Source organism: Macrobrachium nipponense, chromosome 3, assembly GCF_015104395.2.
Source record: "Macrobrachium nipponense isolate FS-2020 chromosome 3, ASM1510439v2, whole genome shotgun sequence".
Taxonomy (NCBI): domain Eukaryota; kingdom Metazoa; phylum Arthropoda; class Malacostraca; order Decapoda; family Palaemonidae; genus Macrobrachium; species Macrobrachium nipponense.
In genome coordinates, this window is record NC_087202.1 from 70378105 (window position 1) to 70402457 (window position 24353).

Here is a 24353-nt window from a genome sequence, read left to right on the forward strand (position 1 = left end):
CTAGTTTCCAATCTACTCAGTCCCATATTTCCTCATTTGTAGTCATGAATCAATCAACCAATCCTTCGTAGTAACAGTACCCTTTGTTTAAGGGGGGAAACCCGCTTTCACTCCTACCAAAAACCTTCTTCAACACATGGTTATTTGTTTCTGGAAAGGGCTGAATTAGCAAAACACACCAACACTCAAAATCTCTTTAACAAGAAAGATCAAAGCGCTGAATTTATTTAGGGCCAACAATAGATCAGAATCAGAACACTAGTTCTTGAGGATATTACACTTTTACTTTATTCATGTTATTATATGGCTTGAAATTAAAAACCACTGGACTTGAACAAGGCAGATCTGTATGATGTACCAATGAACTGCCTCCAAAGAGATAATTTTATTTTAGATATGCTTCACGTTTTATAGGCAGTGCGAAAAATGAAGCTCTCTCTCTCTCTCTCTCTCTCTCTCTCTCTCTCTCTCTCTCTCTCTCTCTCTCTCTCTCCGTCTGTTTGCGTGTCTGTCTGTGTCAGCCTTTCTCTCTCTCTCTCTCTTTCTCTCTGTCAGGATGCCTCCTCGGATGGACTAACAAGTCTTTGAGGCATCCTAATCCTTGTAACTCCTTTTTGACTCTGTGGCAGGTAAGCAAACTGTTAGTTCCTTTAATGAGGCAGCGAGCGGTATTCGTGGAAGAATGAAATATGCAAGGAAGTCCTGTGAGCAAAGAAGAGTCAGTGGCCGCTTTAATGCAGAGCAAACCAAAATAAACTAGAGGACCCAGGTTCCCGCCAATTAGCGTACATATGTTACATATTTGTTACTGGAACTATACATAATCCAAATAATCGCTTCTTGCGCAGCGTAAAACCTTATCGAAACTTCACCAAAAATACCCATTCATTCTTCTGGATTGCGTACACTTGGCGTAAGTTAATACAAATGTTTCAGCTTCAGTCTTTTCTTAGAAATTGTCGGATTGGCGAGTGGCTGCGCTGATGCACAGATTATAACTACAGATACATAAAATTCCCAAAGAAAGTTAATTAAATTATCAGTCGTATGAAATCTTGATACTTTGATTCATAAATGTTATCCCCAGTTAGACTGAGAACTAAATATGGGTCCCTCGGCATAATTACTAGTGGGAATGCTTAAAACTATGTGAAGCTTGAAAAAAAGGAAAAGAGGATGTCGTTATAAAATGGATATGTTATTATAACTATCATAATTACTATCAGGCTAGAAGCATTTCCCGTGGACTGTATCAAAATAGATTTCTATGTTTACTGACATCAGCATATTTCGCTTATAATACGATACCTTTATTAATTAGGCTTTTATTGAGGTACAAAACTGAGTATATATTAAAAGATTCATAAAAAAACATAGTGCAATTGCGATTGAACTCCTATCTTTTAAGTAAATCTTTGAAAAGTTATTGAAAGATTGCTCACTACGCTGCGTAACTGCATTTTCACGTAAAGCCAGGCAAACTTCATAAGACTCTAGATAGCTGCTTGTTTCTTTCAAGTTCATTTTGAGTCGAGTGAAACTGCCTTGCCGAATCGGGGGCTATTACCCTCAAGCTGTCGATGTAAAGGTGACAAGACGAACATGACAGAAAGGAATAATAAACTTAATATTTCTAAATACGGTACGACGGCTAGTTGTGTAACAACTATACTTATGAATGTACTTTCGAAAGCAAGCATTAATGATATCTATTGCCAAGTAATGTCAGTAAAACCCGTTGTGAAAAGAATCGGTATTATAATTTTTGTTTTCCGTTGTACTTGACAGGTTTTGAAATACTTTCTGTTACCAGACGATTCGCAAAGGTAAATTTCACTAGCTGAATAGAACCAAAACGAGACAAAAATGAAATTTTTATGAACTAATATATAAAATATATATGGTCTTCAATGTAATAGTGTAAATTGATCAGAGAAAAAGTTGCGTCTAATTCACCTGCCTCGGGGAACTTTAAAACAATGCCTTTTAAGCAAGATGAAATCTGACGAGCGATGCTGAAGATTGTGACGATGGCTTTTCCATTTGCCCTATCTCCAGTTTCCGGACATAGCTGGTGCGCCTCACTTCACCTTAAAACCGAACTACTGCTACGACTTGGTTGAATCGGGGTTTGCTCTTAATTCCAAACACAAAGAACTATCTCGAGTAATAATGAATTCTGTGTATCTCTAATTCAATATCTATAAAATGAAATAATTGAATAGAGGCATAAGAAACCTGTCTTGATCAAACAGAACAAAATGTAAGTAACAAAAATGTGAAAACTAAATTGACTAACAATAGAAATAAAACGTCGAGCCCAGCGTTGATCCCTTTCATAACATTCCTTCATAAAAGGGAGGAAGAGAAAACTCTTATTTCGTTTCCGCACTTGAGGAACTAGATATAACTTTTCTCCTCTCACGAAAAGGTGGAATATTTTTCTCCCCCAAATTCGAGGAAACTTCTCAAGACCCTCTCGTAAGGATGGTTACAGAGTCTTTCCATCTGAGGAAGGAGGACATGAAAAACGGAGGAGGAGACGAAGGAGGAGGAGGAGGAGGAAGACGACACGATGACAAAGACGGAGTTGGAAAAGAACTCGCCGATAAAAGGAGGGAGGATGGATTACAGTTAAAACCTCACACGCATATCCTTGTCAAACTTCACTTCTGAGTAACGAGGTAACCATGGAAACGGGAATATTGCCTCTCGGTAAACGGTCATGCCACTGAATCTGAGGCAACCAAGCCGCGGCTGGACACATGATAAAATTCCGGTTTTCATCAAGATTACAAAAATAATTCCCGTCTGCTTCAATACGATGGGATTTTATGTCGCAAATATCTTACTGTCATTAAGAATTATCTTCATTAATTGAACTGGGATGTAATGTGTTAACAAATTGTAATATAACATGCATAAACCAAGTGACTATGTATGTGTATAACAAAACTTCATATTTCGGCAAAGAACATAAAAGAACTTAACATCATCCTATATGAAAACATACATAAAAACCGCACACATGCACGCATATAAACAGACCTACATACATAAACAAACACACAAACATATATATATATATATATATATATATATATATAATATATATATATATATATATATATATATATATATTATATATATATATAATATATATATGTGTGTGTGTGTGGTGTGTGTGTGTGTGTGTGTGTGTGTGTGTATAAAGCGTACGGATGAGGTCAACCCAACGCCCACCTTTGGAAGGTACAATCTTCCAAAGTGGGAGCTGCGGCTGCATGAAAAAAAGCTCTTTTACCGTCTGCTATGTCCGTAGATTTATCGTGGCCTATCGTTACTGGTCTATTCAGCTGTAAACGGGTACCAGCATCTGCTGCGGTCAAAAAAAAAGGGTGTGGGCCTAGCAGCCTCACGCGCCAAGATACTTACTAGGAAACCAGAAGGGTGACCCCTTAAAAAAAATATGGATATGGGAATAATGATGATATATATACACGTGTGTATGTGAGTGTGTGTGCTTTTGGAAATTTTTTCTCGTATGCAATTTTCATTAAATTCTACGTTATCCGACATCTAAGAAAAGAGGAGGAATAATACTCATAAAGAAGATATAGAGATTGAATAGAAAGCTGATAGATAATCAATAAGCCATAAAATCTAAATATATACTATATATATATATATATATATATATATATTATATATATATATGTATGTATGTATGTATGTTATAACTGAATCATGAAAGTTTGGAACGTGATAAATGCATAAATAAAGGTATAAGCCACGAAGGAAAGTGAAACACCGCTAAGTAAAGGATGTTGAGTCGAAAGATCTTGCATCTACCAAAGTGTTCACTTTCCTTCGTGGCTTATACCAATTTATATATATATTATATATATATATATATATATATATATAGTATATATATAATTTCAAGAAACAAATGACCAATGGGGTGGGACATTAATCAACAATCCCAAGGCAAAGAAACCCTAAACAGTGGGATGTGACGTGGTCCCCATGAATGGCGGAGGGGTCCTCTCCTGAAGGCCAATGACAGTCACACGTTTACTCTTGTGTGTGTGTGTGTGTGTGTGTGTTGTGTGTGTATGTATATATGTATATATATACATATATACATATTTAACATATGTGTGTATATACGATATACATATATATATATATATATATATATGTAAATATAAATATATATGTAGTATGTATGTATAATATAATATACCGCAAGAATATATAATAAACCACTTCTACCCGATCAATTACTTAAATTGACTGGAATATGAGATGGGAAAAACATTTATAAAATACGCGATATATTTCAGAAGGAAGAATGACATCAATGTTCTATTCTAGAGAAACTAATAAATTACAAGTCAGGGTCTCTTATAGGCGGAGTTTGAATGACCAATTTTGCGATTTAATTATAATTCGGGAATATTCTAGCATGCATGTTTATTGGGAAAACCGTTACTGCACCCTGGCCACTGCCTTAACTAGTAATTTATGGCGTCCTTTGTGCAGCTTCCTAAATCTTTTCTTATTTCAATTACAGACTTAGTTGTATTTTATATTTCATATATGTTTCGGATGATCAATAACATTTATAAGTAATTTCAGAGATTCTGCTGGCAGGGTGGGTCCTCAAACTCTGCTGCTCAAATTGGGAGCTTCTGTTGCAAGGATTGCGAAGTCTAACATAAGTAACGCAAAGAACATGATCTCATTAATCATTAATAACGCCATGAACATAATATCATTAATAATTTATAAGAGAAAACATCTAGGCCACAACAAATGACAAAGAAGGCCAGATTACTGCTCAAGACAACGACGTTGTACAAATGAAACGATAATGGAGCCACGTCGTTAAAATGACTAAAAGAGAGAAAGGAAAAAGAGCTTTCGAAACACTACCCTGAATTCGGGCATTAGTTACCACAGCGACGAAATTTCTTCCAAGCCCAATGAACTTTTTCCTGTGAACTTTCCCTCTCTCATTACAGAAAGAGGACAAGACCAATACATTCCCAGAAAGTCAAGAGAATTGCTCTTTTCATACCCTCTTGACACTCGCGAACCCTCGCCCATATGCAAGCGCTTGCACACAAACTCACACATGCGCGCGCGCACTCATCAACACAAACACATAATATATGCATTTCTCCTGAAAAATCGAAGCTACAAAATAAATAAATAAATAAATAAACTACCTTTGAATAAATTAATTTGGTTATTAGTTTTGTTCCGAAGATATACAAAAATATGTAATTTCGTTTAATGAAGACCGAGTCATGCTTCCCCTGGAAGATCCCTTGCTACATCACGTTATTTTTTTTTTTTTTTGAAAAGTCTGCTAAAATGAGGCGCTTTGGGATTCGTTTGCGCATCTTTGAAAAAACTCGATATATAAAATCAGGTCAATACACGAAAGTTATTTCTAGAACAGGCAAAAGTCACTTTAGCATAATATTTTTTTTATCACTATTAAACCTGAAATGTAGGAAAATGAAACCCCAATTGGTAACATAATTTCGACAAAGCACTGAACTCGAAACAGTCGCTTAATTTCACGCTCAAAGAGACAATGGGAACAACTGACGGGAAATTGCAACAACGCAACGAGAACTTGGTCATCAGTCACTCAGCGGTCGCTTGATAGCGTTATCTTCTCGTTCACACCATTACACACGGAGAAGTCTGCAACAACTCTCGTTAAAAAGGAACCTGTTACTTTCAGAATATGAGATTCACTGCGCTGTTTCCGCTCCAATTTAATCATCCGAATCAATGATGCTCAAGTGGTTTTTAATCATATGGTTTTAAAAGAGCAATATTAATCATTCTGATTACTAGCTTCATCAAGGGAAGACTTACGTATGTACATCTGAGAGAGACCAATGCAATAAAGATAAAAAGAAAAACTTTTCAGTCTCTAGTTCGCCTCGTCTATTTTGCCAGATAAGGGCCGATTAGGAGACGAAGAAATCGTTCATCTCTCTCAGCATAGACGATGGCCTTCAGGAGCCAGCGGAAAATATTAGAAAAAAGAAAAAAAAATCGAAAGTGGTGGCCACCGATTCACGTAAAGACATTCATGGACAGGTTAGAAGGGTTAGGTCGAGTCGTAACTAATTATGTTTTACGGAATTAGGCACAATTCGCTCTAAACTACACACGTAGTTATCGTCACAAGCTGTAAAACCATATTCCCCACATAGAAGCAATATCTTCGGATGAAACATTTTCTCTTTCTAGGCTAAAACGGGTGAGAGAGGAATAGACGGCGAAGTCTTTTCATGGAGGTAAACAAATGACCCTCCGGCGAGCCGAATACGTGGGCAAAGAAACAAACACCTTTAGGCGTCTCTCTCTCTCTCTCTCTCTCTCTCTCTCTCTCTCTCTCTCTCTCTCTCTCTGAAAGAGGAGGGAAAATGCCAGTCCCGGTCTGCAACTGAGCGCGCGAGTGATAGAAAAAAATACAACAAAAGCAACGCTATTTCCCAATTAGCACACAGCATAAAATGCATGAAAATGTGATGTGTACTAATTTCTGTTTATTGTTTGTTATCAAACGAGCGTTACATTTATATATAATTAGAGCGTCATATAAATCATGCATGGTTTTGTTACAGCCGAAATTGTAGCCCCGACCACTGAGATCCCAAATGATCGCACTTGGTAAGCGAGGACACGAACTTGGGTTCTACTGGTTTTAGAGAGAGAGAGAGAGAGAGAGAGAGAGAGAGAGAGAGAGAGAGAGAGATTCAAATACTCACAGTAGAGCCCGACACCCACTGCGATAAACCATTTTATGGGTAAAAGAGAAAAAAAAGTACATTCATAATGATGGGATCAAAGGCACTGGCGGAATTAACTTCTGAGTCGTTGAAGAAAATTAGTATGAGGCCGCTTTAAATTGCCAAGTTGGTGGGAGGTCTGATTTACTGAAGTACGCTCTTTTACGATGCTATGGTCTGGAAGCGGATCAGTTAAAAACTAAAGAATTTCTGAAAAATACTAGACACCTCAAAATATATTCTAATTAGACGGTAAAGAACGTCCATTTTAATAAGAGAGGATTTTGACCCTTCAGGCAGAAGGATATAAGCCTTACATAAAATATCTGGGGAAATGAGGTAATTTATATAATCTGCATAAATAGGAGAGAGAGAGAGAGAGAGAGAGAGAGAGAGAGAGAGAGAGAGAGAGAGAGAGAGATTCGACGGCCATCAACTTCACCGCCATCCCCGTATAAGTGAAGCGAAGAAGGTCAGACTCACGACAATTCAATTAAGAAACAAGGAATCTGATTAAGAGGGATGGAAACGACCCCAAAGGCAACTACTCACCGTGACTGTAAATCTTAGAAGGGAGTTTATCTCTCCTCCTTGATCAATCGGCGTCTCATTTTAATTATCTAACTTCTATCGCCTTCTAACAACAATAATTGTTCATGATGAGTACGAATGGTCATATTGTTTAAGAATGTACGTGTATACACACCGACACACAATTATATATATATATATATGCTATATATATCTATATATATATATATATATATATATATATATATATATATAGTGAATATATATATACACAATATATATATATATATATATATATATATATATATATATATATATATATACCACTTACATTTGGATAAAAAGGGATTCGAATATTAATAAAAAAAGCAAGGGGGCTGTATGATTTTAATGGTTTTTATATCCTGTGCTGACGAGAACAAAGAGTGTGAAATGAATTTGGAATGTCTCCATGACGAGAATAATATGAAAATGCAAATTGGAAAAAATTGGACCTGAATGCATTTTGTTAACTATTGGTAAAAAATTTCAAAATATATTTCGCCTGATTCTTGGGACCATTTTCACTGTAGCAGGATCTTTTTATGTAGTTCCTGCATATATTTTTCCTCTCTTTGTAAACAGTCTTTTAATTGACTTGGTTTTGGCTGTGACTACAAAATATATTGCATTTGACAAGGTCTGTTCAAGGACGGAGGCGGACTCCATGACTACATGCCACCCTATTTTCGTATCTAAGAAAAATTATATAAATATAATTAAATATATATATATATATACATTATATATAAATATTATATTTAATAACTATTAAAATACTGTAATGTCTCTTTTAAGCTTGGAAATGTTCTGATGTAGAAACAACGAAACGCGTCGCAAATAAAATGTGGTGGTTCCTAACCTACGTTTTTCCTACTGAGACTGAAAAGAAAAAGTGATTGTAGAAGGAAATGTCATACGACTTCAGAGAACGTGTGACGCCATCCCCTTAATCAGACTTGGTTGATGTTTCCAATAAAAAATAATAAAACAAAATGAAAAACGCTTAAAATGAGGAGCACTGAAGGGAAAATCTGGGAACGTTACAAGTGGATAACAAATGAAAATGGACGCAAAATTTAAGCCCACATTTCTGACAGCAGGGAATTCCGCGAATGAAACATGGCAAAAACGGATAAACCGAAAAACATTAATCTAACTTACCAAATTTGAGGGTAGGCAACGTTTTACCAAAACTCATAAAATGTCTGACAAATGTAACGAAAAGAGACCAGGGGAGGAGAGCAAAATTGTGAGACGAAATTAAAAATTTGATGACCTTAGCTCAGACAAGCCAAGAGTGTCCTAATTACGTCACAACATAACTTGCGTAAAAGGGGAGATTATGTGGTACTGATACAAGGTAGGCCGATGAATAAATAAAATGTCTCGACGTCACAGGTCATTAACCCTCAAATTTAAGAGCAACTGATGAAAGCTTCACTTTTTTTTCATTATTAAGTGAAATTATTAGCGTATGAGACTAGAAGTGTCTACTTTTGTTTGTGATTATTATTAAAAACTCTCTAACGAATAAGGAGTAAGCTGATGAAATTATGAAAGTATAAAAATAAAAACAAGTGGAAACTAAGACAACCCTGAAAGAGGAAACTACATAATATATAATGTCTATATATATACATTATATATAATGTGTATATATATACTATATATATAATATATATAATATATATAATATATATATATATATATATATATATATAATAATATATATATATATATATATATATATATATATATATATATATATATAGAGAGAGAGAGAGAGAGAGAGAGAGAGAGAGAGAGAGAGAGAGAGAGAGAGAGCTGTCGACACAAAACTATCCCATTCCGTATAGTAGTCAATAAAATCTGTAGTCACACGCCTTCAATAGTTTATTATCCACTTGAATGGTATCGTCTGCCTATTAATGCAGTTACCGTATTTTAATTACAGGTATTTTTCCTCCACAAGACTTACCCGAGTAGGCTTTTTTTTTAAATGGTTGACAGCAAAACGAGATTGCCCATATGTCAACAGAAAGCACAAAATAACTGTCAGATATCAAAACCTCATATAGAAGTTATCCATCCATGTTTGGTGCAGCGTTCTCGTATTTCGGATCCCCCTTCTGGTTCACTTATTGACAAGTTTGAAATAGGTGTGACTTGTCTGGCAAATAGCTATAATTATGCTGCTTAAGGTTCTTTTCCCTTCTATCCTAAGACGACCTTTTCTGATGCAAGTTTGGTCATTGCTCTGATGAGATGGCCAATTTTTCGCCTTTTACCATTAGGTGACCACATTAACAGCAACCAGGTGGTGTCTTTCTATCTACGTATTTTGCGCTGCTTAGCATCACGTTCCCAACAGATTTTTTAAAATATATTTACTCAGCAAATAAACCTCCTTTAGAAAGTAAGCATGCAGATTCTTTTATCAATGATTTTTTATTGTATAGAATTTTAAATGCACGTTAATTGAGTAGTAGTCTCTAGGGGGGTATGAACACACTTCCACCCGTTATCACTAAAACCTGAAGCAATGATGGCCTGAGAAGGCCTCAATACCCTGAGAGCTAAAGTTGGTTGAGTCGTCTATCTGTCAATCAAAGACTGTCACGACAGCAGGGAGACACACTTATCATGCGACGCTGGTAAGTGCTCATTAATTATTGATGTAAGCGGTTTAATGAAAAGGAAATGCGCCCGAGGAAAGAACATTGTTTGTGTCTGTCGACGTCTTCAAGTCTCGCTAATTAGCAGCGACAACTTTAGCAACTCGGATGGATACACATTCCAAATTATACGGCAACTCATTATCTCAAAACACACAATTACAAGCAACGTGCCATCAACGTTACTGCATGTCTCATACGCGTTTTTTTTTAATGCGTATTCAATGAGAAATGAAAAGGCAAACGTGATATCCCCGCCAATCTATTTACCAAACACCACTAATTGCAAGCAGAGACAGAACCGCGCTGCTTTCAGTGGGACAATTCTTTGTAGCTTTCATTGCTCTCATGTAATAAAAGGCCTCTGCAAATCAAAAGTCGACAAGGGCTGTAAAACATTGACATGTAGCTGAAACTGAAAGCCACTGCTTCCTTTGATGTTTATAAAGCTTGAGTGAAAAATACCCGAGGGTGAATCCTGGGAAACGAAAAGTTCATTCTACCCGAATATTTCTACTATTCGGAAGACAAAACTCTAAGTCACGCCTCTTTCAGAAATATAGGTAACTAAACAGAGAAACCGAAAGATTCAGCACTCACAATTAAAACAGAATGATATCTACAGTAGTGGGAACCAAAAGTACGACAGACTGAAAGGGATTCATTTCAAAAGTACAGATTACAACTGCAGCTCCGTTAGGTTTCAGATCTCGGAGTGTTTACCGATAGCTCGCTACAGCGAATGAAAAAGCTTTACGTGTTTAGTATTTTCTTGCATTTTGAGTGTGGTTCCGTTCGATAACATTTGCTAATCATTCAACCTGTTCCTAGCATCAATGTGAATAATCAAGAATATCACTGTTACGAGACCTTGACGATTACACAACCTTTCAAAATCTGTTTACTGATAATGTTTCTTCATGTTTCTCGCTCACTCATGAGAGAGAGAGAGAGAGAGAGAGAGAGAGAGAGAGAGAGAGAGAGAGAGAGAGAGAGAGAGAGAGAGATTCGTTAAAACCCTGGCGTTCACTTGTTAAGGACTCCAAGACAAATAAAAAAAATGCACGATTAATGTAACCATAGCAAATAAACTCTCAACTACTGTTCTTTCATTGCTGGAAGGAATGTCAATAAGAGCTGTTTGCAGTTGTAGGTTGGTAAGGGAAACATGTGCCAGTAATTTAGCCTCCAGACACAGTTCATATTATCTGTTGTGCTACTCCAGGCATGTGTTCGTTTTACCTCTGGAAGTGATCAAAATAAGGATGCAAATATAGTGACATACGGTAAAATACAGTGAGTAGTAAATATTATAAGATGATCATATAAAACCTCAGACCTTCGCTTGAAAAAAAGTGTATCAGGCGCATGACATATATTGGTGTTCTATGAGGTTCCAAGACACCTTTTGCAATTTCACATTCATTCCTCTCGAATTTATTTCTGCACTGAACAATAATGACAATCAATTTCCACTATCAATTCAAGCCCATCAAGTCACGAATCCTTCCTATTAGTCTTCATTTACGAATGAAAAAAACTCGCTTAAAAACAATGGCGATATTACAAAACGATTCCGAATATATGACTTCATTTACCAGAAAAAAGAAAAAAAACTCACTTAAAATACACAAACGGAATCCGAAAAGAGAGGGACGAACTAGATGACCTATTGCAAACAGGTGTCGACACAGAAGGGTCATAAAAAGAGACGAACATGAAATCATATAAAATCCCCTCCACCTGACTGAGAACGTCAATAAACAATGTAAAAAGAATTATTTAATTCATAAAAGCAGGTAATCACATCTGCAAATAGATACAAACTAGAACGGTGTAAAGTGACCAAATATGAAAAGGTGACTAATAAAGAGCCGTCGATGGTAAACGGCCACACGAATATCCCAAGATAAACAATCAAATTTAATGGCAAGCAACTACGCACGCTTTCAAAACAAGGGAATTCGAGGGAACAAAGACACCTGAGCCAACCAACAACAATTTAGAACAGAAGTCCAAAATGTATGGAACGGTTAGCAGGAGGTGTTAGGAACCGGATTTCTCACTTTTGGAAGAATAAATATTGGGGGTGATAAAACACTAACAAGAGCAACTTCTACGAGTCAGATATAAAGAAAAACCGTGTCAGAAAAAAAAAATTGCGAATGAAGACAAAGATAATGCAAGTAGGGAGAAGAAACAATACAAAATTAGAATAGATCAATTCAGGCAGTGATTAAGAGCAAATATAGAGGGTGACATTGTACGGAATAGTGTGCATTTCGACTTGTAGGATGTGAACTTGTGTGAATCAATTGTTCTTAGGGAAAGACGTGACTACATTTTGAGTGAAAAAAAAAAAATCTAATTCTATACTGATAGGGTATGTACATCTGATAAAAAACAAGACAGGGAAATGCATGGATACAAAGATGCTCTAGGAACAAAATACGAGTTTTTGCTGCTTGATTACGGTAGTATGTGTCAACACGCGCAATTGCTTGTACGAGCAGCCCGTAGTTTGACAGAATGGAGCAAAACGTTTTGAACAAAGGGTCATTCTATTTTTATTGTGCGATACTCTTTGGTTTAATACCACTGCCTGGCAATGTGCATGCAGTAAAAGACGAATGGACAGCAAAATGCTGTTGATGCCATATACGAGCAAGAAATTCTGTTTCAATTTGTTTTTTTTGAGTTAGCAACAACCAGAGATGATCGATATACACAGCTTTTCTTGTTGGAGATCACATACCTTTTGAGAAGCAGGCGTTGTAAAAAGATGTATATAAACACACAAACATACAAAAAATACATACTACATATATATGTGTATGTATGTATATATATATATGCTTAAAAAATCACAGTAGATGCACGTGACTTCATAAATAAGTGAATTTCACAGGAAAATGATAGTCAGAAATCCAAGCGCTTTCGTCTTTACTCAGACATTGTCAAGGAGTTAATGAAGTACAATTGGAGAGAAAGGTCTCAGCTACAACACAAGATCAAGAATACCAGATGGTTAATTGTCAAAAGGGTAAAAATTAAAAGAGATAATTCAGGATTATCGGATATCACACGGTCACAAACAAACAGATTGACCCTAACCGAAATTACAAAGTTTCTTTACAGTCCAAAACATGTAAAAACTGAATATATTAATTTTGTTGCTTATATTTATCTTCAACTTTTTTCATTATGAAAGCATCAAATTTAAATAAACCAAGACTTAAATTTAGAACATTTCTATTATTTGACTTGATGAAACAAGATTCAATGATATTCCTTTTAACTGTGTCATTACATGGGATTAAGGTTCTTGCTTGACTCCAGTTAATAGGATGATCTAAATCTCTCATATGTACGAATAATGCATTCGATATTTGCCCAGTTCTCACAGAATATTGATGTTGTTTGAGACGTTGTGAAAGAGATTTACCGGTTTGTCCGTAATAGACTTTATCACACTTTTTGCAAGGAATTTCATATATGCAGTCTGGAAGACCTTTAGGAGAATTTTTTATTATTAAACTCTTGACATTAATATTACTGAAAACAACATTTATGTTAAAAAGTTTTAAAATTCTAGGAATATCTAAAAACCTTTCATCATAGGGTAACTTTAGAATGTTATGCTTACTAAATTCAAGTTTGTCATCAGTTGAATAAAATGTTTTTCTAGCTCTTTTCCATGCCACATCTACAAAAGTCCTTGGGTATTTAAGTTTCATTGCAATATCATAAATAGTTTTAATTTCAGCGTCAATAAACTGCGGGCTACAAACACGTAAAGCCCTTAGACACATCCCAGAAAAAACAGAGAATTTAACATTTTGATGGTGACTGGAGTAGTAATGAACAAAAGAGGCAATGTTAGTTGATTTTCGAAAGACTGAGAAGGTGAAATTTCTATCATTTATATGGAGAGTTAGGTCAAGAAAATTCAAATTACAATTTCTTTCTTCCTCCACAGTAAATTTTATAGAAGGGACTAAATTATTGCGATTATTAAGGAATTCCTGGAGATTTTCATGAACTGGCCAAATACAGAAGATATCATCCACATATCTAAACCAAATAACTTTTTGGGGCAAAATTCTTGGTAAGAGTTTTGTCTCAAGAAATTCCATGTAAATATTGCTAAGGACAGGAGATAAGGGATTACCCAAGCCATGCCAAACTTTTGTACAAAAAATTCCCCATTAAAACAAAATTTTTTACTATCTTTGATACATAACCTTATGAGACTAATGAGGTTTGCCACACTTAAGGAAATGTCATGACGTTCTAATTCCTCCTCCAAATATTCAAGTAAGTCATCTACAGGCACTTTTGTAAATAAAGAGACAACATCAAAACTAATCATATTAAAATCAAAATTCAAATTTAAACTATACAATTTGTTTATAAAATCAACATTGTTTTTAACATTCGTGTCAGAAATGTTTCCTACCAAAGGAGTAAGAATTTGTACAAGCCATTTAGGTAAATTATACTTAACTGAGCCCACTGAACTAATGATTGGTCTGATAGGGTTATTGATTTTATGTGTCTTGACTAAACCATACATATAAAGTAGGGAGGCGCATTGCGGTGTAAACTGTTTAATTAAATGGTCCAAGCCCTTCAAAATGGATTTAATTTATTTATTAAAATGGGAGTTCACTGTCTGTGTAGGGTCAGACCTCAGTTTCGTATAAGTATCAGTATCATTTAGCAATGTCATCATTTTACTTATATAGTAACTTTTATTCATTATTACCACTGCATTAGATTTATCTGCTTTTGTCACTTTCACTGCATATATGAAATTCCTTGCAAAAAGTGTAATAAAGTCTATTACGGACAAACCGGTAAATCTCTTTCACAACGTCTCAAACAACATCAATATTCTGTGAGAACTGGGCAAATATCGAATGCATTATTCGTACATATGAGAGATTTAGATCATCCTATTAACTGGAGTCAAGCAAGAACCTTAATCCCATGTAATGACACAGTTAAAAGGAATATCATTGAATCTTGTTTCGTCAAGTCAAATAATAGAAATGTTCTAAATTTAAGTCTTGGTTTATTCAAACTTGATGCTTTCATAATGAAAAAAGTTGTAGATAAATATAAGCAACAAAATTAATATATTCAGTTTTTACATGTTTTGGACTGTAAAGAAACTTTGTAATTTCGGTTAGGGTCAATCTGTTTAGGTTTGTGACCGTGTGATATCCGATAATCCTGGATTATCTCTTTTAATTCTTACCCTTTTGACAATTAACCATCTGGTATTCTTGATCTTGTGTTGTACCTGAGACCTTTCTCTCCAATTGTACTTCATTAACTCCTTGACAATGTCTGAGTAAAGATGAAAGCGCTTGGATTTCATTTTCCTGTGAATTCGCTTCTATATATATATATATCTATATATATATATATATATATATATATATATATATATATATATATTATATAGAGAGAGAGAGAGAGAGAGAGAGAGAGAGAGAGGAGGTGAAAATGCCTTTGAGGGATTGCTGGGGTGATTCTCCTATATGGATAGGAAGCATGGATGTTGAATATTAATAATAATGACAAAGAAGGCTGAAACCTGAGACGAATGTACTATAGAAAGATATGAGAGCGTGGAGATAGTATACAGACGTGATAAAATGTTTTGCTGAGGTTGAAAGATATATAACAGTGTTGACAGAAGGTTCGGTCACATGGAACTTAGTAGCGCTGGAGAGATTGGGTAAAAAAGGTTTAAAGATTGCTCAGGGGTGGAAAAAGCCATTGCAGTTCTACAATGTTTTTGATACTGAAAATATGTGTATATGATCAGGCCCCCAATCTCGCTCTCCACTCAAGGGATAATCAGGTGGAAGAGCATTAATGCCCTGCTAATAAGTGTTAGTACAAAATATACAGAGAGAGTGTGTGTGTGTGTGTGTGTGTGTTTTGTAGTGTCTCAACACACTAATAAGCGTTCAGTACAGGTGTTTGAAGCAGGTAATGTTGAGTTTGTTGGTAATTTGGATAATCTAAAATTCAGCAATGTGTCTATATATATATATATATATATATATATATATATATATATATATATATATATATATTATAGATTATATACATACACACACAACACACACACACACACATAATATATATATATATATATATGTGTGTGTGTGTGTGTGTGTATGTATATAATCTATAATAATATATATATATATATATATATATATATATATATTATATATATATAGACACATACTATATACTGTCCCATCCATTGCTGAATTTTACACACACACACACACACACACACACACACACCACATATATATATATATATATATATATATATATATATTTGTGTGTGTGTGTGTGTGTGCGTGTGCGTGTGTCATACTAAGAGTGAAAAATGTGGATATGCGTAAGAGTGGAAAAATGGTTAATACTAATGAGTGAAAGGATAGTTCCGTGTGTTTTGAGATGGTTCGGCTGTGTAGAATGAATGGAGGATGGTAAGTTGATGATAAGAGTAGAAAATTCGGGAAGGACCGGAAAACGTAGCAGGGGACCGAACGATGGAATTGAACTAGCAAAGGGAGAGAATGCATAGGCCTTCTGTGTAGGTGTATGACGTGGTTAATGTTGTGGATATTTTCTGCTTGAGGGTTCATCCGATATTTGTTAGTTTCAGAGTGAATGTGGCAATTATTAATCTTTTTTCTTTTCTGGGGTACCAATCCTTATTATGAGATATAAAGAAATCGAAGAAGCAATAAAACTTTTTGACATGCATCCAAACATGTTATTTTGTGGATCTTTTGCCGACGTTGAAAAGTTTGAACATGGAATTACATATTTTTAGGTACAAACAGACAGAAACACACACACATGAAAGTATATATACAAATAAACATATGTTCCAGGCAGCTAGCAAAACCAGCCATTTCATGAACTGCCTGAAATTTTAGGCAGTGGGCGAAAGGCACTTAGGGACATTTGATCCCTCAGGGACTAGTACTTAACGCGGCGAAATACATTTGAACCCGCCCCCCTTCCGGGATCAAATGTTCCAAGTGCATTTCACAATATGCCTATAACATAATGACATTACCGCTGAATACAACTAAGACAGCAGGCGCTACCAAGAAAGAGAAGCATCACTTGACTCACCCTTTCAGCCGGGATGATGAAAACGACTCCTGGACCAGAATGCAACCCAGTTTTGACCTCTTGGAAGTCTCCGTCCGTATAACTATAGCCACCTTCGCCGTGTTTGTTGCCCCACGAATAGGCATTGCCACCTGTAAACGACGCATTAAAATATGAATTAGAGCAAGCACCTATTATGAAGAGACGTGAATAAATCAAACCTAACGCTCAACCGTCCAACCACTCACAATTCGCCAATATAAACTGGAATGCAATTCATACGTAAATGAAGTATTTTAATAAGTATGTATTTCATCGGTATACACTTGGCGGTCTGTTTGTCAATTCTTATTGTTAAGAAATACATTTGTTATGAAAATTCATTTGATCGACTTGACAGTCCACGAAAGACCTACCCGTATATCCTCCTCCACCGCCACCAGCCAAACAGCCTCCGCCGCCCCCTCCGAATCCTCCGAAGGTGCGCCAGGCACTTCCCTCCTTGCAGGGAGAGCCTCCTATGCCGCCGTTGACCAGGCTCTGGCCTTGGCGCTCGTCCTCGGCGCTCCCCTCCCACCCTCCACCAGGACCAGCTGCAGAAAAAGGACATTTTTATATTATAGTAAAATTTTATATATACTTACCGAGTAATTACATATCTGGTGATGAGGTTACTTGGTAAGTTGCTTACATATACGGACATTTTTCTAATATAATACAATTTCATATATGCTTACCAAGCAATTACATATCTGCATGTAATTACCTGGTAAGTTGCTTATATAAAAATGACATTTTTATAATGTAATAAAATATTATATATATTTACCAAGTAATTACATATCTGGTCATGTAGTTAACTGGTAAGTTTCTTATATAAAAAGGAAATTTTAATAATATAATAAAATTTTAAATATACTTAACAAATAATTACATATCTGATCATGTAATTAATTGGCAAGTTGCTCATATAAAAAGGAAAATACAGTATCTCGAAAACGAAGAAACCCTTTCTTCACTGGAACGTTTTTATTTCAAAATTTCGATATCATACAGACTTACAGGTATTTATGAAGCATATTCTCTTTTAATAAGGACTTTAATATAATAGTGCTACCTAGAAATTGCATAAACGATAAAACGCCATGATACTTCAATAATGGCCCTAACAACTACAATTATTATCAGACAGAAGCTTCCACAATGTTAAGGATCTAAAGAGCTTTGGTGGTTCGCTTGTGCGCTATCGTCATACTCCTACCACAGTTATGAGACTCGAATACCTACTACGTTTTCTAAATGCCCCACCCTCTCTCTCTCTCTCTCTCTCTCTCTCTCTCTCTCTCTCTCTCTCTCTCTCTCTCTCTCGTACATACATACACAGAGTGAGGGAAATGTGTAATCGAACACTGCAAAAACAAAGATCGATGCGAAATCATTGGGATCTGTATCTTTCACTTCTAAGGCAAGTATAAGAAGATTGAATAAATAACCTGGTCTAACATAAGTAGGTCTACAATGAGTGGCGACAATTAAATTATCTTGAAAACATTCACTTTATATTTGTTAGAGGAATATTTGGATTTTCATACATAATTATTTGTTATATTTCTTAAATATTTAAAACGTGATGGCATACTATAGTACGTAGATTCACATCAACCGTGCATTTGATATCTAGGCCAGTCCTTTACGACGCTCCCGATTGGCAGTTGATAAGCCAATCACTGAGCTGGAAACCCTCAGTCTCTCTCGAGAGCCCACATAGGCAGCTTGTATGTTCCAGCTCTCCTGAGGGATACTTTTGAAAGATGCACGGTTGATGTGAATCTACTAGAGCAAATATTCGCCTATACAATTATTCTTTTGTCAAAGCCGAGATAGTGTCCTAGGCCTTGGGGTTAGATTTCTTCATTTTACACTTACCATTCACAACTTTATTAACAATTCCTGCCCAGACAAACAAATGGGGTTATCTACGCATTCTTGCACTTCAAGCTACTGTATGAAAGAATAAATTATGCACCAAAGGCGAGAAAAGGACTTTTAAGAAAATGATATATTAAGCCAGTTAAAATACAAGTGTTCCATACGCCTTGATATTAATACTACTATGAGATTCAGGGCTTCTGTAACACGGTTTTTTGGCAATAACTTTTTATCTATGCATTTCATAGATATAACGCTTATTCAGAATACACATTATATCTACACATAAATTTTGACTGAATTCTGCATTACGTAGGTTGAATAAATTTGGTACTTATAATGTAAAAGTGACTTTTTTTGAAGACGGGCCAACATACTCAGAGATAAGGTTTCGAATGCACTCGTTACATAACTTATGACAGCATTTCTTCCTTCTTTCTCGATGGATGATTGGCTATACGTAACGAAGGCTATACCTCTGGCAACAATGACAAAAATTTAAATACAAGCAAAGCAGTACACCTTTATGAACTCTGAATCCTCTCCACTGATAATTGTCATAATGAACAAACCAACAAAATATGTTAATAAATACAAAAACACTTCGTTTATTAGTCTAACTCCCAAAATAAGTGTCCTAAGAAATTATAATCTACTTTATAGGTCACAATCAGATTGACAAGATGTAGGGAATAGTTGGTAATTTTCAAAGACAGTAGACAAGCTTGATTTGATAACTGCTGTATCCAATGTCAAGCAATTTTTATTTATCGGCTATCTACCTATTTACTTAAAAAAAAATAGACGGTACCGTATTTTGGCTTTAAACCTTCACCAATAATTATCGTCAGAATGATGACTTCATGAGGCTCCACCCACTTTGGCCTCGTTATGATTCAGGATAACAATGAAGGCTATCATGGACATTGTTGTATTAGAAAGTCTAACTTCTGGCCATAAAAACTCATTTCGCGAGTAGTTGTAAGAAGTGCTAAATGATCCTCAGGGATCCCAGCAGTTGGCCTAAACGTTTAATTCATGTATATTGCTGCTATTACTAATTTTGCGGCACTACTGCTACAGTAGTATTACTACGCTAGCACAGATACCCCACCCACATCTATGTATCGTTCCGCCATTCATAAAGTCTTTATATCCAACATGGTCGTACAGACTAAAGAAGAAAAAAAAAAAATGATATCGGATGATCCGTTGGTCCGCTGGAGATTTTAGCACATACAAGCTTGTATTTATTTTGGATAAAAATCTTATTTTAACAAAAATAGTTATATAAAGACTGTTTACATACAATCTTTCTCTTTTTTTCTCTCTCTTGGTGGCATAGTGAATAGTTAATGGAAATGTTCAATATCCTGAATGATATTACAAGTATTATAATCACGTTACGCTAAATACAAATCAGACCATAAACATTGGATTTAAACTAGAAACTGAATAATTACCTATTCAGGCTATAGTAAGTATGGCCACGGGCTTTCTCTTGACTGTATAAAGTTGCAAGTCGTAAGACAAATGCAGTTTTGCAACCACGGGGACAATTCCAAATCCTGTTAGCCATTCTTGACTACTATGGGTTTCAGAGCCGATGGAATAAGGTGAATGGGTTTCTGTCTGGTGGATGGGCGGGGCAACATTTCGTAAAACAATGTTTACCTTGCTTACGTAATGAATGTTTTTCGACTCTTGGCTCGCAATCATTGGCCATGAGGTCGGCTAGATCATTTTTACTCTATAGAAATTAAAACTATCGGGTTTAGGTTATTGATAATGCTAACAAAATTTGTGTAGTTGTAAAATATACATGTCAACTTTCAGCTACATCCGATGCTTTGATAAGGAGCAAAATCCAAAAAACTGTGTTACAGAGGCCCTGAATTTCATAGTAATAGATATTTCGATTAATAGCCACCTTCTCCATATAATCAAAATCATCATCATCTTTAATCCCTCAAAGAACAGGCAATCTCTACAAATAAAATCAAGAGTAACAGATTACATCTCAGAAGGCTTAGATTTTTTTTAGGCCTATAAATCATTTTGCAACATGCAGGCACGTTAAACAGCCTAAAACTTCAACATTCAAAGAAAAATTGTTTTAATTCATCTTCCTATTTTGAAAATGTTGTTATGACTGCCGAGCTTATTAGGTCTACTGTTATAATGCCGCAGACGTAGTTGTGTTGACCGGTCCGAGAAGCATGTTAAGTGTGCTTTCACTGATGGCGCCGCTAACCTTATCACACCGCATTTGAACTAAGCAACGTAAAAAAAGAAAAAGAAAAGAAAAAAAAAATCAGTTCAAATCACAGATTACGAATTATACCAATGCATAAAAGGCATCATATTCATGTAGCCATAAGGAAAATAGTGCTAGCTTTGAATTCGCAAACTTTTCGATATGTATGACATTTATAAAAAAAAATCTTAACACTACTTGGCAACGTCACGTTGAGTCTGAGAATCTGGACGATACAAAAAGAATCGTGTCACATGAGATTTGAGCATCACTGTACAGCAGATATAGCATAGTGCACAAAATGGAACAGTGCATTACCAAGTGCAATTTTTCGGGCTATCTCAAAATGATTTAAAAGACAAGTGCAGGCTTAAGACAGCGGAATACACAACTGAAAGAACGTGCACGTCTATCATTAGAAGACCCAAACGACCAAATAACACATTAAAGACAGTTTTCGGATAATGAAGTGAATACCACTGATAATGTATACAAAACGCTACTTGTTCCATTCTAAAAAATGTCTGTAATTAAATGTATTAATCCGGGTCTACAACGTCATTTTACACACGCCCAAATAATTCTCACCTTAAAAGCCACATCTAACATATTAGGATCAAGTTGTCTGAACGTCGTAAAACAAAGATGAAGCATCTACCGACAACCAACAATAATTAACAGAGATAATTAAGTGATTGTTAAAGCGTGCTCTGGCGTCACAACACGATTAACGGAATAATCAACTACTTAATTATAATCTACTTGGCCCCGTATTAACTAGGCCAATGACCCCCATTTGGGGATGGGACAGACTTCTTCTTCGTCCACCTCACTACTGCGTATCATCTCGAGTACATATCAACAATATATACTATATGAACCTAAAAAAAAATTCTTTCGGGTTTCTTCTGCCGAAGGAAAAAGAAACCCACAAGATTACTGAGTATAACTTGTTTGCTTGTAAATATTTACAAAGTATTTGAGTTAAAACTCGAGTACTTTCAGGCCCTAACTGTGGCCCTTTCTCAGGAGATGTGAGGGTGGTCTGACTAGGTTAAGGCGCCGTAGTTTTAAGTAACATACTATGAAAATACAAGTAAGAACGTTATATTCGGTAATCTTGAGGGTTTCTTTTTTCAATATGGATATCCTTGAGAGATTTCAATGGAACGCAAAATAACATTACTAGCAAATGAGACAGTATTTTTAACAAGCGTACAGGAATAAATCATGTTAAGGAAGAGATTGTACAACTCCTATCTATAAAATGAATGACGAATCCATACATTCAGCAGAAAAATTACGAGGGAGATTGGTTTTAATATACTTAAAATGGGATAAAATGTTAGAAATAAAACGAACTAGTTTAGGGAAGATGGATGACAACTCCCCTGAGAAAAACCACCATCACATATTGGCACAGAGGAGAGGAATTTCGGCTTGAGTGACCACTCAAAACCCTTTCTTCATACAAATTTCCGTTTCATTTCTATTCATTTTTAAAGCTTTCTGGGGCTTAGAGCATAATCCCCTCAAAACTGTTCATGCCAATAACAATGCTCGGCTGGTTTGCGGTCTGACAACATTTCTCCTGAAGGATTTCAAAAGAGAATTTAATCCAAATGCTGACGGAGGTGTGAGGGAGTCCGCATCAGGAAAAGGGAACTGAAACAGAAAAGAACAGATGGGACAGAAAAGGACAGCAATGCTAAGAATTAACGATATCAATATGTATATGTATATGCTGTATATACATACATACATACATATATATCTATATATATATTATATATATATTATATATATATATATATATACACATATATATAAAATTTATATGTATATACAAAAGAGAGAGAGAGAGAGAGAGAGAGAGAGAGAGAGAGAGAGAGAGAGAGAGAGAGAGAGAGAGAGCTATAAATTTCTGACGAACATTTCACGAATAACATCATTCTTCACTTTCCAACTTCGAATAGCCCTCCCAACCTATCACCCCTGCCAGCCTATAGACAGTTCTGTGAAAAACAGTTATTTAGTAATGGTAAATTTCCTGTCTAAACTCTTCTTTTTCTTATTTCCTTTTCGACGACAGATAGATGTGTGTCACTTTCACGCAAACATGTGACATTCAGCAAGAGAATCATCCATGCATAAATTGGTTGCACTATTTACTCTTTCTATAAACTTCACTAGTTTTGGGCAAAAATGAAACAGGTCATTGAAATAATAAATGCATTGTCGTTAAGTACATATACAACATGAAATAAATAGACAGAGGCAAGAAACATGTCACTCCACTTGTAGACTACCGTAAGGTAGAGTGGGGCGTAAATCTATCAAGGACTTGATCGGGAAAGGGACTTGGAACGCAGTGGAAAGTCATTGTTCAAATCACTGATTAAACATGAGTGATTAACACATATATTCGGCGTCACTGATATTTTTTCTTTACCCAACCATCTCGAGCAGAGATGTGGAAAGTGAACAAATTTCATTAAATTTTGGGACCTCATAAGAATCAGAGAATTGCCTTTTGCATCTCTTTAGCATTCTCAGGTCTTATGTGGTTGATTTTGTAAAGCTGGGGATTCAACTTCCAGGTTGCACTGATTAGCCACTGCAGAGAAAGCAACGACGAAATGGAAGAATTCTGTTATCTAAAATCGTAAGGAAGTTTGATGGAAATCTGAAGTTAGTAAGAAGAAAGTTTACGACGTTGTCAACTGCCAGTAAAGGGAAAAGGTTCCCATCCAACCATTAGAGTATAAAAGTCAGATAAAGATTCATGAGAGAGAGAGAGAGAGAGAGAGAGAGAGAGAGAGAGAGAGAGAGAGAGAGAGAGAATATTATATAGCGAAGGAGGAAAAATAGAGATTGATCCAATGTTGGAAAGACGAAAAACAGATCGGATCCTTAATGCATAGCTTGATAAGT

General features: G+C 35.6%; 1 protein-coding gene across 1 annotated transcript in view; it reads right to left on the reverse strand.

Annotated features, from left to right (window-relative positions):
* The window catches only part of LOC135221802 (tyrosine-protein kinase receptor-like), a 1041187-nt gene that overhangs the window by 134854 nt on the left and 881980 nt on the right, over positions 1-24353 (reverse strand). The window contains exons 17-18 of the mRNA XM_064259659.1: positions 17650-17826; positions 17255-17385 (exon numbers count right to left, since the gene is read on the reverse strand). Of these exons, the coding sequence (XP_064115729.1) occupies positions 17255-17385; positions 17650-17826 (308 nt within the window). The remainder of the gene's footprint in view (positions 1-17254; positions 17386-17649; positions 17827-24353) is intronic.